The sequence below is a fragment of the Salmo trutta genome, chromosome 22 (genome assembly GCF_901001165.1).
Source record: "Salmo trutta chromosome 22, fSalTru1.1, whole genome shotgun sequence".
Lineage (NCBI taxonomy): Eukaryota > Metazoa > Chordata > Actinopteri > Salmoniformes > Salmonidae > Salmo > Salmo trutta.
Genome location: NC_042978.1, coordinates 37,665,443 through 37,684,976, shown reverse-complemented (window position 1 = coordinate 37,684,976; position 19,534 = coordinate 37,665,443). Strand labels below are relative to the sequence as shown.

At 41.8% G+C, this 19,534-nt stretch overlaps 1 protein-coding gene across 2 annotated transcripts; it reads left to right on the top strand.

Moving 5' to 3' along the window:
• The first annotated feature begins 5,166 nt into the window (after nt 1-5,166).
• Nucleotides 5,167-19,043, top strand: LOC115158683 (uridine-cytidine kinase 2-A). Of its 2 annotated transcripts, XM_029707884.1 has the most exons (8): nt 5,167-5,218; nt 6,389-6,442; nt 14,644-14,803; nt 15,892-15,988; nt 16,072-16,214; nt 16,511-16,608; nt 16,781-16,829; nt 17,305-19,043. In XM_029707884.1, exons 1-8 carry the CDS (start codon nt 5,168-5,170, stop codon nt 17,439-17,441), a joined length of 789 nt encoding a protein of 262 aa, XP_029563744.1. In that variant the 5' UTR covers nt 5,167; the 3' UTR covers nt 17,442-19,043. The 2 variants fall into 2 exon arrangements, with proteins under 2 accessions (XP_029563744.1, XP_029563743.1); XM_029707883.1 differs by lacking the exon at nt 5,167-5,218 and having other exon boundaries at nt 6,281-6,442.
• Nucleotides 19,044-19,534: the final 491 nt, after the last annotated feature.

Genomic DNA, 19,534 nt, shown 5'->3' with positions numbered 1-19,534 from the left:
GGAGGAAAAAGAGGGTGTCTTGCAAGCCGAAGAGCACCATCCCAACCGTGAAGCACAGGGGTGGCAGCATCATGTTGTGGGGGTGCTTTGCTGCAGGAGGGACTGGTGCACTTCACAAAATAGATGGCTACATGAGGAAGGACAATTATGTGGATATATTGAAGCAACATCTCAAGACATCAGTCAGGAAGATAAAGGTTCATCGCAAATGGGTCTTCCAAATGGACAATGACCCCAAGCATACTTCCAAAGTTGTGGCAAAATGGCTTAAGGACAACAAAGCCAAGGTATTGGAGTGGCCATCACAAAGCCTGACCTCAATCCTATATAACATTTGTGGGCAGAACTGAAAAAGCGTGTGCGAGCAAGGAGGCCTACAAACCTAACTCAGTTACACCAGCTCTGTCAGGAGGAATGGGACAAAATTCATCCAATTTATTGTGGGAAGCTTGTGGAAGGCTACCCGAAATGTTTGACCCAAGTGAAACAATTTAAAGTCAATGCTACCAAATACTAATTGAGTGTATGTAAACTTCTGACCCACTGGGAATGTGATGAAAGAAATAATTCTGACATTTCATTTTCTTAAAATAAAGTGGTGATCCTAACTGACCTAAGACAGGGAATATTTACTAGGATTAAATGTCAGGAATTGTGAAAAACTGAGTTTTAATGTATTTGGCTAAGGTGTATGTAAACTTCCGACTTCAACTGTAATTGCTCTTTTCTGGATTTTGATAATTAGTGGTTATCAGCCTAATTCAGTTCTGCAATCATTATTTGGTGTTTTATGTCGTACACAGAGGATATTTTTGCAGAGTTCTGCATGCAGTCTCAATTTGGTGTTTGTCCCATTTTGTGAATTCTTGGTTGGTCAACGAACCCCAGACCTCACAATGTCATGCCCTGACCATAGGAGGAGCCTTTTTATTCTCTATTTTGGTTAGGTCAGGGTGTGACTAGGGTGGGTGTTCTAGACTAGGTTTTTTATTTCTATGTTGGCCTGGTATGGTTCCCAATCAGAGGCAGCTGTTTATTGTTGTCTCTGATTTGGGATCATATTCAGGCAGCCATTTCCCCACTGTGTTTTGTGGGATCTTGTTTTTGTGTAGTTGCCTGTGAGCACTCCAGACGTCACGTTTCATTCATTCTTTATTGTTTTTTTGTGTGAGTTTCATTGATTAAACATGTGGAACTCTACGTACGCTGCGCCTTGGTCCAGTTCTTACGACGATCGTGACACACAACCATAAAGGGCAATGGGTTCTATAACTGATTCAAGTATTTTTAACCAGATCCAAATTGGTATTTCGAGTTTTATGTTTCTTTTGTTAGCGTAGAAGGCCCTTCTTGGGCCTGCCAAGTGGCGCAGAGGTCTAAGGCACTGCATCGCAGTGCTTTAGGTGTCACTACAGGCCCGGGTTCAATCCTGGGCTGTGTTGCAGTCGGTCGTGACCAGGAGACCTACGAGGCGATGCACAATTGGCCCAGTGTCGTCCAGGTTAGGGGAGGGTTTGGCCGGCCGGGATGTCCCGTCACATTCTATTGACTCCTGTGGCAGGGTTGTGTTTCGGAGAATGCATGGCTCTTGACCTTCACCTCTCCCAAGTCTGTACAGGAGTTGCAGTGATGGGACAAGACTGTAACTACCAATTGGATATCATGAAATTGGGGAGAAAAAGAGGTAAAAAAATGTAAATAAAAAAACACTTCTTGCCTTGTCTCTCAGATCGTTCACAGCTTTGTGGAAGTTACCTGTGGCGCTGAGGTATGTATTGTTTTTTGTGTGCTTTAGGGCAACGGTGTCAAGATGGAATTTGTATTTGCAGTCCTGGCAACTGGACCTTTTTTGGAGCACCATTATTTTTGTCTTACTGAGATTTACTGTCAGGGCCAGTTTCTCCCAGGTCTGACAGAATTTGTGCAGAAGATCTAGGTGCTGCTGTTTTCCCTCCTTGGTTGGGGCCAGAAGCACCATATCATCAGCGAACAGCAGACATTTGTCTTCAGACTTCTAGTAGGGGGAGGCTGCAGACTGTTCTAGTGCCCTCGCCAATTATTTGACATACAGTGCATTCGGAAAGTATTCATATCCCTTGACTTTTACAAAATGTTGGTAGGTTACAGCCTTATTCTGAAATATATATTTTTTAATCCCACCATCAATCTACACACAATACCCGATCATGACAAATCAAAAACAGGTTTTAGAAATGCTTGCAAATGTATAAAAAATTTAAAACTGAAATCATATTTACATAAGTATTCAGACCCTTTACTCAGTACTTTTTTGAAGCACCTTTGGCAGCAATTACAGCCTCGAGTCTTCTTGGGTATGATGCTACAAGCTTGGGACACCTTTATTAACATAGTTCCTCCCATTCTTCTCTACAGATCCTCTCAAGCTCTGTCAGGGTGGATGGGGAGCGTCGCTGCACAGCTATTTTCTGGTCTCTCCAGAGATGTTCGATCGGGATCAAGTCTGGGCTCAGGCTGGCCCACTCAAAGACATTCAGAGACTTGTCCCGAAGCCACTCCTGCTTTGTCTTGGCTGTGTGCTTAGGGTTGTTGTCTTGTTGGAAGGTGAACCTTCGCCCCCAGTCTGAGGTCCTGAGCGCTCTGGAGCAGGTTTTCATCAAGGATCTCATTACTTGCTCCGTTCATCTTTCCCTCGATCCTGACTAGTCTCCCAGTCCCTGCCATTGAAAAACATCCCCACAGCACGATGCTTCACCATAGGGATGGTGCCAAGTTTCCTCCACACATGACGCTTGGCATTCAGGCCAAAGAATCAATCTTGTTTCTCATGGTCTGGGAGTCCTTTAGGTGCTTTTTGGCAAACTCCAAGCGGGCTGTCATGTGCCTTTTACTGAAGAGTGGCTTCCGTCTAGCCATTCTACCATAAAGGCCCGATTGGTGGAGTGCTGCAGAGATGGTTGTCCTTCTGGAAAGTTCTCCCATCTCCACAGAGGAACTCTGGAGCTCTGTCAGAGTGACCATCGGGTTCTTGGTCACATCCCTGACCAAGGTCCTTCTCCCCCGATTGCTCAGTTTGGCCTAAGCGGCCAGCTCTAGGAAGAGTCTTGGTGGTTCCAAACTTTTTCAATTTAAGAAGGATGGAGGCCACTGTGTTCTTGGGGACCTTCAATGCTGCAGAAATGTTTTTGTACCCTTCCCCAAATATATGCCCCGACATAATCCTGTCTCAAAGCGCTACGGACAATTCCTTCAACCTCATGGCTTGATTTTTGCTTTGACATGCACTGTCAACTGTGGGACCTTATATAGACAGGTGTGTCTTTCCAAATCATGTCCAATCAATTACATTTATCATAGGTGGACTCCAATCAAGTGTTAGAAATGTTTCAAGGTTGATCAATGGAAACAGGATGCACCTGAGCTCAATTTCAAGTCTCATAGCAAAGGGTCTGAATACTTATGTAAATAAGGTATTTTTTTAATGTATTTTTTTTATACAAAACTTTCTAAAAAACAGTTTTTGCTTTGTTATTATGGGGTACTGTGTGTAGATGGATGAGGAATTTATTTTATTTAATACATTTTAGAATAAGGCTGTAATGTAACAAAATGTGGAAAAAGTCAAGCGGTCTGAATACCTTCCGAATGCACTGTATATGTTGAAGAGGGTGGGGCTCAAACTGCATGCCTCTCTCACCCCACGGTCCTGTGGAAAGAAATGTGTGTTTTTTGCCAATTTTAACAGCACACTTGTTATTTGTGTACATGGATTTTATAATGTTGTATGTTTTTCCCCCAACACCACTTTCCATCAATTTGTATAGCTGACCCTCATGACAAATTGAATGAAAAGCTTGTTTGAAATCAACAAAGCATGAGAAGACATTGCCATTGATTTGGTTTGTTTGTTTGTCAGTTAGGGTGTGCAGGGTGAATACGTGGTCTGTTGTATATTCATTTGGTAAAAAGCCAATTTGACATTTGCTCAGTACATTGTTTTCACTGAAGAAATGTACAAGTCTGCTGTTAATGATAATGCAGAGGATTTCCCCAAAGTTGCTGTTGATGCATATCCCATGGTAGTTATTGGGGTCAAATTAGTCTCCACTTTTGTGGATTGGGGTGATCAGTCCTTGGTTCCAAATATTGGGGAAAATGCCAGAGCTGAGGATGATGTTAAAGAGTTTAAGTATAGCCAATTGGAACTCGTGGTCTGTATATTTTATAATTTCATTTAGGATACCATCAATGCCACAGGCCTTTTCGGGTTGGAGGGTTTTTATTTTGTCCTGTAGTTCATTCAATGTAATTGGAGAATCCAGTGGTTTCTGGTAATCTTTAAAAGTTGATTTGAAGATTTGTATTTGATCATGTATATGTTTTTGCTGTTTGTTCTTTGTTATAGAGACACAAATATTGGAGAAGTGCTTTGGGGCAGCAGGTAGCCTAGTGGTTAGAGCATTGGTCCAGTAACCGAAAGGTTGCTGGATTGAATCCCAGAGCAGACAAAGCAAAAATCTGTCGTTCTGAACAAGTCAGTTAACCCGGTAAGCCGTCATTGTAAATAAGAATTTGTTCTTAACTGACTTGCCTAGTTTATAAAATAATTATCCATACATCTCTGTTTTGGAGAGATAACACTTCCTGTTGTTGTTTGTTTAGTGTGTTCCAATTTCCCCAGAAGTGGTTAGATTCTATGGATTCTTCAATTACATTGAGCTGATTTCTGACATGCTGTTCCTTCTTTTTCCGTAGTTTATTTCTGTATTGTTTTAGTGTTTTCACCATAGTGAAGGCGTAGGCCTTGGTTTTCTGGGCTCTATGTTTTTGGTTGGATACATTTCTCAATTTCTTTCTTAGGTTTTTGCATTCTTCATCAAACCATTTGTCATTGTTGTTAATTTTCTTAGGTTGTCTGCTTGAATTGTTTAGATTTGATTGGGAAGCTGAGAGGTCATATATACTGTCAAACTGTCAAACCACCTCCGTGTGTCAGTATTACATTTACATTTTAGTCATTTAGCAGACGCTCTTATCCAGAGCGACTTAAAGTAGTGAATGCATACATTTCATACATGTTTTTTTCCCGTAATGGTACCCCGTGGGAATGGAACCCACAACCCTGGCGTTGCAAACACCATGCTCTACCAACTGAGCCACACGGGACGTGTATGCGCTTTTAGCAAGCATGGCAGGCGACAGCGAGACAAGACTGGACAGTCAAGTCGAAAACGAGAATGTTACACGGCAATAAGGCTAACCGGGCTATCTGCATTGTGTCCCGCCACCCACCACCCACCACCCGCCAACCCCTCTTATACGCTACTGCTACTCTCTGTTCATCATATATGCATAGTCACTTTAACCATATCTACATGTACATACTACCTCAATCAGCCTGACTAACCGGTGTCTGTATGTAGCCTCGCTACTTTTATAGCCTCGCTACTGTATATAGCCTGTCTTTTTACTGTTGTTTTATTTCTTTACTTACCTATTGTTCACCTAACACCTTTTTTGCACTATTGGTTAGAGCCTGTAAGTAAGCATTTCACTGTAAGGTCTACACCTGTTGTATTCGGCGCACATGAAAAATAAACTTAGATTTGATTTAGGTTTTCTACTGCCAAGTTTTCACTATTACAGCGAAATGTTTTGTCCAGGAAGTTGTCTAAAAGGGATTAAATTTGTTGTTGCCCAATTGTTTGTTTTTGTAGGTTTCCACACTACTTTCCTTCCAGCTATAGCATTTCTAAATATTATTCAGTTCCTTTGGCTTTGATGCCTTTTGGATGAGTATTGCTCTGTTCAAGTAGACTGTGATTTTGCTGTGATCTGATGGGGGTGTCAGTGGACTGACTGAACGCTCAGAGAGACTCTGGGTTGAGGTCAGTGATGAAGTAGTACTACTGCCAAGGGATGACCTATAGGTGTACCTATGGTAGGAGTCCCCTCGAAGCCTACCGTTGACTATGTACATACCCAGCATGTGAGAGAGCTGCAGGAGATGTGACACGTTTTTGTTGGTTATGTTGTCGCAGTTGTGTCTAGGGGGGCATATGTGGGAGGGAATCTCTCTCTCTCTCACACACACACACACTACAATTAATGTAAATTTGTCTGAGCTGACAATCAAAATGTAGCGATAGTCCACAATAGGCCTATCTGATAAATAGTTCTGATAATTTCAATAACATGTAAACCTTATGTAAACGCTCTGCATTTCAAGCAGGCTACAAAAAGCTGGATTGATATCCACGCACACTCAGAGCATCAAAGCAAATGCACAACTGAAAAAAGGGAGGAGCGCAGTCAGAGCAAAACCACCTCCGTGCGTCAGTATGCGCTTATAGCAAGCATGGCAGGCGACAGCGAGACAAGACTGGACAGTCAAGTCGAAAACGAGAATGTTACACGGCAACCTTTCCTCATCGGGGTAGCCGGAGGGACTGCCAGTGGCAAGGTTGGCATTAAGATTTTCTATGAATTAGAAATGTCCTGTTTTTCTAGCCTGTAAACAGTGACATGGAATTGTCAACGTGGTTGAAATATGAGAACGCACTGACCGCGTGGTTCATGATAGACCAATGAATGAATGTCACATTTGTTCCATCAAAGCTAGTTTGTTCTTTAATAATTTCAGGAAAAACATGAATTGTTTAAGATGATAGGTATAGGCCACTGTTTGGAAAGAATTTAGCTCACTTATGTGACTGTAGAGGACTGTCCTAATAGCCCTATCAAATAGTGTACAAATAATTCAACATTTCCACAAACCTCCTTGAAACATGTATTTCACGATTAATCTATTCTGACTATGAATATTTAAATTCAGAAAGGGTATTTATGACAACCCAGACAGAAAATCAATACTTTGCTTAACAAAGAGGGCCCCTTTTATCCTGTCTTTTCGGATATATTCTCTTTACATATCATGTCAATGTAGTCTGGCCGATTAGTTATTGAATATTGTACAATCTAAGATATAGTCCAGCCTTACAGCACCTTTTGTTAGGAGGCATGTCACAGCTGTCTGGCTAATGCTGCTGGTCATTCCATCCGATGGAATCTTGGATGGCTGTCATTCTCGCTCTATAATGTAGCAAGAAACAAATCCAAGTAGCCACAATTTATCTGCAATGTTTTTAATAACTCTAGCGGAGACCGTGACCATCGTGGGGGTGGGGAAATCTAACGGAAATCTTAACAGTTTATGTGAGCGATCGAAGGACAAAGCCGGTGTCTGCTCCCGACAAATATATTGGCAGTGACATTCACATACAATCCGTTACGAACTAATTGTTTGTTATTCATAGGAGCCATACAGTTATCCAACCAATTGTTATTGTTTATTGACTGCGTCAACGACCAACTGATTGTGCCTGTCGATCAGTGAAAACACGGCATATTCGCCATAATACACTAGAATGGTTCAGTGGCACAGTAATGTGTAACAGACAATAATGTATATAAACACTAGATTGCAAGTGCTATGAATTGGCCAATGAGAGGTTTTGAAGCCTCCGGTCTGCCATATTGGTATTCCTAAGAAGACTCAGTCCTCCATAGATTACCACAGTAGTCATAATACCCATAACATAGCGGTCAAACAGGGAAATGGTTCCAATTGTTTTTCCACCATTCATTTTTCCTTTAGGGGATTTTAGAAACACTTAAAATAAGGGCTATGTTCGTGTAGACTTACCCTGGCGTGATGTTTTGTTAACCATGGGAATCTTTTACGGACAAGGTGAATTTCATCAATATATTATCAATGGGCTCCCGAGTGGTGCAGCAGTCTAAGGCACTGCATCTCAGTGCTAGATGTGTCACTACAGACACCCTGGTTTGAGTCCAGGCTGTATTACAACCGGCTGTGATTGGAGTCCCATAGGGCGGAGCACAATTGGCCCGGCGTTGTCCGGGGTAAATAAATAATAAATCCCCAACAAATGAAATGCTAATTAGCTGCTAATGTGGCTATCATAAATAACTACAAATGTCATGATGATCTGAACGAGCCTGTCGAATCGAGGCAAAGGTAAGAATCTCTGGATTAACTATCTAATGTTAGCTAAATGTAGTAATGAATAAATTGGCTACATTTAAATTGACAATTCTGTGAACTGTCTTGTGAAAGTTTTAAATTGACACAATACTTGTTAGCAAAGGTGTCAGCTAGAGATGAGGTGCAGGAGCTTGCAGGGATTTGTAGTCTTGCATAATGTCTACTTTGATGCTATTTAGCATTTTCGAATCAGAGTAAATAGAGCCGAATATATTGATAAAAGTCACCTTGTCCGAGAGAGATTTACATGGTTATCAAAATGTCACTCCAGGGTAAGCCTACAAAGAACACATCCCTTATTTTAAGTGTTTCTAAAATCCCCTATGGGAAAAATGAACGGTGGAAAAATGATTAGAACCATTTCCCTGTTTGACCTCTAATTGAAATACTGTAGAATACCATCAATTCCTATAGAGCCCCACAGTGGAGGTGTCATAATACCCATAAAACCTAAAGGTGAAAAAGGGAAATGGTTTTGTTATAGTGGGGACAGTTACATTAGCAGGCCTACTCTCTAAACAAAATCTACTTTAAGGAAAATGTATTTTCTATTTTCTTATTTTTAATTCATATGTTTAGCTGACATAATTTAAAGTATATGCATTAAGGTGACTGCAATTGAATAAACGTGGCAAAACTAATGTAGACATTAATAAATGCATTTTATAGCTTTCAAAATCTTTTTTACAATGGTGGGGGAATAGTAAAATGGGGATGCAGTGACTTCAAAACAGCGCCCCCTGTCAGTCATCTAGTATATTCTATATATAATAAAGGCTAGGCCTACATCAGCCAGCTGCTTCTTTTCCAATGTAGTCTACTGTTAGTCATGGTACAATAAATAAATGTAATTTTTTCCCAAGACACAGTAGGCTGAATTCAACCATGCCAAAGTCATACTATGAATTATAAAGTGATATCTGTATTATCTAGCCCACTGGGTTGTTTTGTCTTAGTCTAGACAATATTCACAATTGTCTGTCTGGTTAGGTAAACAGGTAAACTGTTATGGCCTTTCAGATGCATCAAGGCTTGTTTACATTAACCAATTTTTAGGACGTATTTTTTAGTTAACCTTAATTTGACTGAAACTACATAGTCATTTGACAGGTGGCATTTGGCAGGTGTTCAGAAATGTTGTTAACCCCCCCGGCCCCTCTGAAGGAAGTTACTGTTACTTCTTGTGTTCTGTTTTGTTTTTCCACCGTCTCCCTGAGAGAAGATAAAACCCTATGCCTGCTCCCTAACAAAGTGGAGTGAGGGTAGGAAGGCGATGAAACGTGGATTAAAAAAGCATGGACTTGGGCTCTGTTTCAAAAATCACTTTTTTTATATGACAGCGGTTCCACATGTTCACGTGACACAAGTTGTGTTAGGAAAATATATTCCAGAATTTTATATTCCATAATATTCTTAATATATAATATGTGTGTTGACTGTGATTGAATAGGTGTTTCTTGTCTGTTTTAATGAACAAAATAACAAACTAATGATTTTTATATATGCTTTTCTATTCTTTTGAAAATATTTTATTAGTCTTGTAATGTTTCTTAGGACCTGCTCAAACAAATTAATAATGGATTTATTTTTGATGGTGTATATTCAATGGATTTATTCAAATAAATGCCCAACCACATCTGCACACCACTACTACCACTCGTCACCAGCATGCTGGCATGTCCACGGGAGGTATGAAAGGCATATCAGGCAAGAATGTGTTTAAAATGGGCCTGTTTGTAACGGGGTCATGCAAACATTTCCCCAATTACAAAAAAAAGAGGAAGATAAGTGTTTCCAATGACATCATCAGTGTGTGTCATGGGATTTTAACCAATTATGAGGAGGCATTGACGACTAATTGCCTACTAATTGGTTGATGTCATTGGAAACACTTCCTCCATATTTTTACTACAAACCTAGAAATCTTCCATTTTGACATATGTTGATGTTGGGGTGGTGCATGAGATGATTAATATGAACATTTTTGAAATGTCCCTTTTAAGGCGGCCCTGACCCTGATTGAGTCTGAGACACACCAGAGAAGACAACAGGATGGCAGTCAGTCAATAGCAAGGCACTATTCATAGACCACTGAACCTACACGGGCCACCAGGCAACTGCAATGAAAATCTAACTGCTTACTTCAGGCCTACCAGAGATCAGAAAAACAGAGATAACTGGCAACAGACAATAGGCCTAGGTGAACCTGCATAAGGGAAAATGCATGTATTGCAGCAAAGGGGAAAATGCATGCTAGCCATCAGTGAAGAATACAAAAGTGTCGCCTTGGAAAGAGCTCAGACGGGGCAAAGATATTTTCAAGAAGATAAAGCAGAATAAATGTGTCTAGAGTCAATACAAGTTAATTCATTATTCTATATTCAGAGGGAATAGTTCAAGGATGTCAAAGAAGAAGGGGTATCACAAGATGGCCGTGCAACAATACCTTCTTTGATGGGGCTATACTTGGCCTTCTTTGTATGTTTAATCCACACTGAGCATTCCTCTCATCTCTGAGCTCTACTCCCTGACTGCCAGCTGAAATGCTTGTCACCAGTCCTGGTCACACTCTCATCCATTTAACTAATAATCCGCAGCCTGGGCCCTACAGACTTCATGGACACACACATGCTGGTACGCACACAGCCATACACACATACACAATGCCTAAACTACAACTGTAAAGTTTGTCAGAACAAGAAAAACAATGTCTGTTGAACAGGTGGCCCTAGTGGTAGTTTAGTCTCTTCCGTTTGTTGTGGGGTATGATACCAAGAAATATTACATGCAAAGGAATGTCAGGTGGACCACAATTCATGTTCCAGAACAGCATTTCATAGAGGATGTTTATTTTATTTCACCTTTATTTAACCAGGTAGGCTAGTTGAGAACAAGTTCTCATTTGCAACTGCGACCTGGCCAAGATAAAGCAAAGCAGTTCGACACATACAACAACACAGAGTTACACATGGAATAAACAAACATAGTCAATAATACAGTAGAGAAAGTCTACATACAGTGTGTGCAAATGAGGTAGGATAAGGGAGGTAAGGCAATAAATAGGCCATGGTGGCGAAGTAATTACAATATAGCAATTAAACACTGGAGTGGTAGATGTGCAGAAAATGAATGTGCAAGTAGAGATACTGGGGTGCAAAGGAGTAAAATTAATAAATAAATACAGTATGGGGAGGAGGTAGTTGGATGGGCTATTTACAGATGGGCTATGTACAGGTGCAGTGATCAATGAGCTGCTGTGACAGCTGGTGCTTAAAGCTAGTGAGGGAGATATGAGTCTCCAGCTTCAGCGATTTTTGCAGTTCGGTCCAGTCATTGGCAGCAAAGAACTGGAAGGAAAGGCGGCCAAAGGAAGAATTGGCTTTGGGGGTGACCAGTGAGATATTCCTGCTGGAGAGCGTGCTACGGGTGGGTGCTGCTATGGTGACCAGTGAGCTGAGATAAGGCGGAGCTTTACCTAGCAGAGACTTGTAGATGACCTGGAGCCAGTGGGTTTGGCGGCGAGTATGAAGCGAGGGCCAGCCAACGAGAGCGTACAGGTCGCAGTGGTGGGTAGTATATGGGGCTTTGGTGACCAAACGGATGGCACTGTGATAGACTGCATCCAATTTGTTGAGTGGAGTGTTGGAGGCTATTTTGTAAATGACATCGCCAAAGTCGAGGATTGGTAGGATGGTCAGTTTTACAAGGGTATGTTTGGCAGCATGAGTGAAGGATGCTTTGTTGCAAAATAGGAAGCCAATTCTAGATTTAACTTTGGATTGGAGATGCTTAGAGTGAGTCTGGAAAGAGAGTTTACAGTCTAACCAGACACCTAGTTATTTGTAGTTGTCCACGTATTCTAAGTCAGAACCGTCCAGAGTAGTGATGCTGGATGGGCGGGCAGGTGCGGGCAACGATCGGTTGAATAGCATGCATTTAGTTTTACTTGCATTTAAGAGTAGTTGGAGGCCACGGAAGGAGAGTTGTATGGCATTGAAGCTCGTCTGGAGGTTAGTTAACAGTGTCCAAAGAAGGGCCAGAGGTATAGAGAATGGTGTCGTCTGCATAGAGGTGGATCAGAGAGTCACCCGCAGCAAGAGCGACATCATTGATGTATCCAGAGAAGAGAGTCGGCCCGAGAATTGAACCCTGTGGCACCCCCATAGAGACTGCCAGAGGTCCGGACATCAAGCCCTCCGATTTGACACACTGAACTCTATCAGAGAAGTAGTTGGTGAACCAGGCTAGGCAATCATTTGAGAAACCAAGGCTGTTGAGTCTGCCGATAAGAATGCGGTGGCCAGGTCGATGAATACGACTGCATAGTAATGTCTCTTATCGATGGCGGTTACGATATCATTTAGGACCTTGAGTGTGGCTGAGGTGCACCCATGACCAGCTCTGAAACCAGATTGGATAGAGGAGAAGGTACGGTGGGATTCGAAATGGTCGGTAATCTGTTTGTTAACTTGGCTTTCTAAGACCTTAGAAAGGCAGGGTAGAATAGATATAGGTCTGTAGCAGTTTGGGTCTAGAGTGTCTCCCCCTTTGAAGAGGGGATGACCGCGGCAGCTTTCCAATCTTTGCGAATCTCAGACAATACGAAAGAGAGGTTGAACAGGCTAGTAATTGGGGTTGCAACAATTTCGGCTGATCATTTTAGAAAGAGAGGGTCCAGATTGTCTAGCCCGGCTGATTTATAGGGGTCCAGATTTTGCAGCTCTTTCAGAACATCAGCTATCTGGATTTGGGTAAAGGAGAAATGGGGGAGGCTTGGGCAAGTTGCTGTGGTGGGTGCAGGGCTGTTGATCGAGGTAGGGGTAGCCAAGTGGAAAGCATGGCTAGCCGTAGAAAAATGCTTATTGAAATTCTCAATTATAGTGGATTTATCGGTGGTGACAGTGTTTCCTAGTCTCAGTGCAGTGTGCAGCTGGGAGGAGGTGCTCTTATTCTCCATGGACTTTAGTGTCCCAGAACTTTTTGGAGTTTGTGCTACAGGATGAACATTTCTGCTTGAAAAAGCTAGCCTTAGCTTTCCTAACTGCCTGTGTATGTTGGTTCCTAACTTCCCTGAAAAGTTGCATATCACGGGGGCTATTCGATGCTAATGCAGAACGCACAGGATGTTTTTGTGCTGGTCAAGGGCAGTCAGGTCTGGAGAGAACCAAGAGCTATATCTGTTCCTGGTTCTACATTTTTGGAATGGGGCATGCTTATTTAAGATGGTGAGGAAGGCACTTTTAAAGAATAACCAGGCATCCTCTACTGACAGGATGAGGTCAATATCCTTCCAGGATACCCGGGCCAGGTTGATTAGAAAGGCCTGCTCGCTGAAGTGTTTTAGGGAGCGTTTGACAGTGATGAGGGGTGGTCGTTTGATCACAGACCCATTACGGATGCAGGCAATGAGGCAGTTATCACTGAGATCTTGGTTGAAAATAGCAGAGGTGTATTTGGAGGGCAAGTTGGTTAGGATGATTTCTATGAGGGTGCCCGTGTTTACGGATTTGGGGTTGTACCTAGTGGGTTCATTGATAATTTGTGTGAGATTGAGGGCATCAAGCTTAGATTGTAGGATGGCCGGGGCATTAAGCATGTCCCAGTTTAGGTCACCTAGCAGCACAAACTCTGAAGATAGATGGGGGGGCAATCAATTCACATATGGTGTCCAGGGCACACCTGGGGCAGAGGGTGGTATATAGCAAGCGGCAACGGTGAGAGACTTGTTTCTGGAAAGGTGAACTTTTAAAAGTAGAAGCTCATTGTTTGGGTACAGACCTGGATAGTAAGACAGAACTCTGCAGGGTATCTCTGCAGTAGATTGCAACACCGTCCCCTTTGGCAGTTCTATTTTGTCGGAAGATGTTGTAGTTAGGGATGGAAATGTCAGGGTTTTTGGTGGTCTTCCTAAGCCAGGATTCAGACATTGGCAGAGTGTGCTAAAGCAGTGAATAAAACAAACTTAGGGAGGAGGCTTCTAATGTTAACATGCATGAAACCATAGTAATGGTAGGATGTGAGTACATTGGGGGTAAACCTAGGCATTGAGTGATGATGAGAGAGATATTGTCTCTAGAGACGTTTAAACCAGGTGATGTCACCACATATGTGGGATGTGAAACTAAATGGTTGGTTAAGGCATATTGCGCAGGGCTAGAGGCTCTACATGTGAAAGATTTCAATAATTTCTTATCTGCTTTTTTTATCTGCACAAATTTTCTACATTTATCTACAAGAAATTACTACAAAGTAAACGCATGTTAATGTCTGGTTTGGACTTCATGTGTTAAAAATTATGTTACAGTCTTAACCGTGCATATTGTAGTCAGCTGGAAACCAGGCAAGGTGACCACACGTTGAGCTATTGTGCATAGCTGCAAATGTGTCTTCTAATATACTGCATCCATCTCTGTCATAGTCTGATATATCAATGTATGTTTTATGACACATTCATATTTTTGACATGCTTTTATCTCCAAATCTCAATGAACACATCAAAACCACATCACACTTACTTCAGATCACAACCAGACAGACTGTTAATAACTTGATATCCTCTCTGTTTCTTCTCCTCATCCTCCTCCTCCCCCGGCCAGAGTTCTGTCTGCGGTAAGATCATGGAGCTGCTTGGCCAGAACAAGATTGACCATCACCAGCGCCAGGTGGCTATCCTCAGCCAAGACAGCTTCTACAGGGTCCTTACACCAGACCAGAAGGCCAAGGCACTGAAGGGACAGTTCAACTTCGACCACCCAGGTATTTAGCTCATCTATTTATTTATCTATACATCTGGATACATTACAGTGTGTCAGTTGCTAAATAGTTACTCTTTAAAAAAAAAATGTATGTACGGAATATTTTACCAACTATCAAATGTAGCTACAGCACCAGTCAAAAGTTTACACACCTGCTCATTTGAGGGTTTTTCTTAGTTTTTTACTATTTTCTACGTTGTAGAATAATAGTGAAGACATCAAAACTATGAAATAACACATATGGAATCATGTAGTAACCAAAAAAGTGTTAAACAAATCAAAATATATTTCAGATTTGATATTCTTCAAAGTAGCCACCCTTTGCCTTGATGACCGCTAAGCGCAAAAGCCTTGAATAAGTAGGTGTGTCCAAACTTTTGACTGGTACTGTATCTCTTGGTTTCCAGTGTAATAGATGACTCCACTCTCACTTCCCCTTGCTCTTCTCTCATTGAAAACAAATGGTTGCATGATTTTGTTTCTATTCAAATGAGTTTCATAATGTGTAATACTTCTGTTTGGCTTTCCCTTCCAGTTCTTAGAAGTAGAATGATCAGAATTCCAGGGGAGAACCAAAGGTTTCTGAATGTCCTGCCTTGCGTCCCCTGATGGCCAGCGATAGACTGCTGTGTTGAAATTCTGTCTCAGAGTAGATACTCAGCAGTCTGTCTCAGACAGTGTGGTAGATACTGTATGGGCCCTGGTCAAAAGCAGTGCACTAAATAGGAAATGCTATTTCGGACACAACCTACGTCTTAGTCATTGCAGTCTGGCTTTGTGTTTGGCTGGCTGTGATATCTTAGTCAGTCTGGGCTGACTGACTGGTTGGCTGACTGACTGGCTGGCTGTGTGTGATATATCTTAGCCAGTCTGGGCTGGCTGGCTAGCTCTGATTCTGGCATATATTGTAAGGGTTGGCTGGCCAGCATGCATCTGCCAGCCATATAAGCATATATTCTATCCCAGATGTCATCTCCTTGTGGGGATTAGATCTATATCCTATGGTCTGGCACGGTGGCACCAGCAGACATGGAGACACAGACACACCATGGTTCTGAGTTCCTTCGTCCTCTCTCTTCCTCTTCTCAGATGCATTTGACAACGAGCTCATCGTGAAAACGTTGTGGGACATCTTGGAGGGCAAAACAGTGCAAATCCCAGTGTATGACTTTGTCACCCATTCCAGGTTAGTGGTCCGGACACACACACCACACACACACACACACACCTCATACACATTGTCCTCTCCCCGGTGGGTGTGTGTATCAGGAAGGAGGAGGTGGTGATGGTGTACCCAGCAGACGTGGTGCTGTTCGAGGGCATCTTGATGTTCTACTCTCAGGAGATCAGGGACCTGTTCCAGATGAAGCTGTTTGTGGACACAGACGCAGACACACGGCTCTCACGCAGAGGTAAAACGCTAGACATGTATATTTCCCATTTCATTGGGTGAAATGCATCAAACATGACACTTGTGAATTGTAAAAAGACAGCAGTGGACTTCCAATATAGGGCCTGGAGGACATGAATGATTTTGATTTATCACAATCTCCATTAGCTGACGCCAATGGCGACAGTTAGTCTTACTGGGGTCCAACATATATTGAAAAGACATTACAGACAAAAGATGTAGACGCCTACTAGCTTCGTAAGAATCCCGGAAAAATCATACTGACAGCTCCACTCCTGTTCTGTGTTCCCTCTCCAGTGCTCAGAGACATCGGCGAGCGAGGTAGGGATCTGGAGCAGGTGCTAACGCAATACATCACCTTTGTTAAGCCTGCCTTTGAGGAGTTCTGTCTGCCAGTGAGTACCTAGCTATGATACTGCCACAACAAATATTTTAACAACCTTGGATCAATCTATTTGTGTCATTGTTAGTTGTTGCACGGATGGACCTCCTCTTGAAAGGTATTGAACCCCCTGGCCCTGGTTCAGATCGTATTGCTAATCATATTTATTTCTTCTCCATCTGTAGACCAAGAAGTGCGCTGACGTGATCATTCCCAGAGGAGCAGATAATCTTGGTGAGTTTTTGACTTTGTTTCTCAAGATGGCTACCTTATGTAAGCAAGCGAGTATGCTGGTATGTGACAAACACTACTGACTTATTATTGGAACACGGCTCCCCATAGTCCGTCATTTACGTTGGTAATCAGTGCAGTCTCTTACCCTACGATAGTAAACTTACTAAAGGCTGATGTGACTGTAAGGGATGGCTCTTCTGTTCTGAGATAGATGGTGTGATAGATGGTGTGACATGCTATGGAAATCAGACTAGATTGACTGTTTTGTCCTGGGAATGTTTGACTGTCTCTGTTTTGGAATGGCAAGGTCAATTGTAGATTTCTCACTTATTTGCAGGCCTTATTAGTGAAATTGTGATGCTTTTAAATTCTGGAACTTGTTCTGCTTTCATTTTATCTGGATAAGAGCGGAATGGAAAACCTTGTGAGATTATCCTTCAATGCCCTCTGAATGCTTTCTTCCCTCTCCTTACAGTTGCCATAAACCTTATAGTTCAGCACATCCAGGACATTCTGAACGGTGGTCTGACCAAACGCCTGAACAGCAGCCTTAACGGTTACGGTACTCCCCGTAAACGGCAGGTGTCTGAGTCCAGCAGTCGGCCCCACTGACCGCACCGTCCCTCTCTCAGCGCCAGGGAGCGAGGGATCAATGGTAGAGGAGAGGAGGGCTCACCTGTACATACCTACCTACTGCCTGTCCGCAACACTGTATTTAAAAACGAGAATGATTTATTTCTCTAGCAAGAAGCTGCAAGACCTTCATTTGATATAGTTTTTTTGTACTGGAGGATGACATTTTTTAAAAGGGAGGAAGAGGATTAGCTGTTTGTTTTGGAACTGTTTCAGGTCAAAGGTGCAGCAGTTATTTTATTTATCTATTTTTATTTGAGCTTCTGGATTAAATTTGAGTTTACAGATGTGAATAAATAAGGAGGAAGATGGTTCATCTGGGTTGAGCTTGAGCCGTTGGTGTGCGTTCAGTGGTCAGTGCATTTTTGATTGGTCATGTCTGTCTTTACTGTTGTTGTATTGGAATGGAAGGGAGGATGCGTGACAGATTTGATATGTTACAGAGAGAACTATCTCTCTCTCTCTCTCACACACACACACACACACACACACACACACACACACACCATTATTTTTGAAACTATCCAAGAACCAAGATGCAAAACTAAATACAGGTCAGGTGCCTGCCATACCTAGTACTTAGCCTGCTCTATGTATAGATAGAGATCTTATCACTTGTCAAGGTACTGTAGTCCCTCGATACACATTCTGACGCACCATAGAGAGACTCCGTATGAGGTGAAGTGTTAGTAACTGCTATTTGCTACAAGCATGCTCTTATTGAGTTAGTGAAAGGGAACATATTCTCAGGCCCTACACAGATTATCTGCCTTTGCTGACCAATCCAGTGGGTCAATGCAACTTTGTTGTCTCAATCTAAAAAAAATACTGAACTACTTGACTTTACAAATGAAAATGGTGTTCTTAGAGTTTGTACATAATGTATTTAGTATTATTTACTCTATTGATGTTGCTCTTTTTCAGTCATTTGAGTTTCACAGTATTTGCTTGTTACCATTCATCTTGAACAAACAACCTGAATTTGAGAACATCAAAACTGAGACTGTCTTTTTCGTCAATCAATCTTTACCTCGGCCAGTTTTGTGTATGGGGACTGACAACCCCACCAAAAAAATGAAGTGTTTTGTACTTGTGCCCATGGCCCTTCTTTTAAAGCCCTAGACAGGGGAGTTTGTGAAGCCCCCATGTCTATTGAATTCTTTGTGGTTCCATCTCAACTTTTTTTCATTAATAAAAGCTAATGCTCTTGAAGGATGAGATCACTGCAACTGCCTCTTTTTGAACATCTAACATTTGATAGCAATGTTTAGGCCAAGGCTATATATACTGTAGGTTGTTCTGAATTGCAGGTTCATTTGAGATTCATTTTCACTTAAATAGGACATGATCTCCATCTTATTTTCTATGTTAGTAACAATTCACCCTTCAAGCATTAGTATCTTTCATTGCTCTTTACTGCTGCTATTAAACAGTGTAGTTCATCAATGTAAAACTCCTGTTATTTTGTATTTTCTTTCTATTCTTATTTTCTACAATTTTGCATGAATTTAACATGTACCCAGAACATTTTCCGTTGGTATTAAGCTCTCCTGTCATTAATATAGTTTTATTCTCAGTCAATTGCTCCATGTGTTTGTTTATTCACATAAAAAATATACTGCAATATTTCCAGGCTGATTAGAAGGGTGAGATTAGGATCTTATTAACACTCACTCACTGAATGACATGCTATTAGTGTTATACTCAAGGTTGTACTGCATTGCATAGGGTAGCAGCCTACAATCACAATAGATTGTTTTGCTTGCAAAAAAATATAGGTACTAAAAAACTCCTGACTGCTGTGCTATGTTTCCTACCTCTTTATGGTACCTGTATGCAAAGTGTATACTGTAGTTTTGTTTACATTTCGAGGGCCAATGATGGGCATGTCACAATGTTGAGACAGCCAGCCACATGAGTGTCGTCTGCAGTCCATCCGTGCATCATCATACCCTTTGTATATTGGCTTCGGATTGATCGATTATTGAAATGAGAAATGGTTTCTAAAGTACTGTATGAGCATACAATGGGACTTCTGCAATTGCCTTACATAAAGGCATGAATGTTGACTC

What these genes read in the sequence shown, in the direction of transcription:
- LOC115158683 (XM_029707884.1), top strand. Translation starts at nt 5,168, where the DNA reads ATGGCAGGCGACAGCGAGACAAGACTGGACAGTCAAGTCGAAAACGAG. An exon ending in GACTTTGTCACCCATTCCAG is followed by an intron (nt 15,989 to 16,071) that starts GTTAGTGGTCCG and finishes TGTGTGTATCAG; the next exon opens with GAAGGAGGAGGTGGTGATGG. An exon ending in TTGAGGAGTTCTGTCTGCCA is followed by an intron (nt 16,609 to 16,780) that starts GTGAGTACCTAG and finishes CTCCATCTGTAG; the next exon opens with ACCAAGAAGTGCGCTGACGT.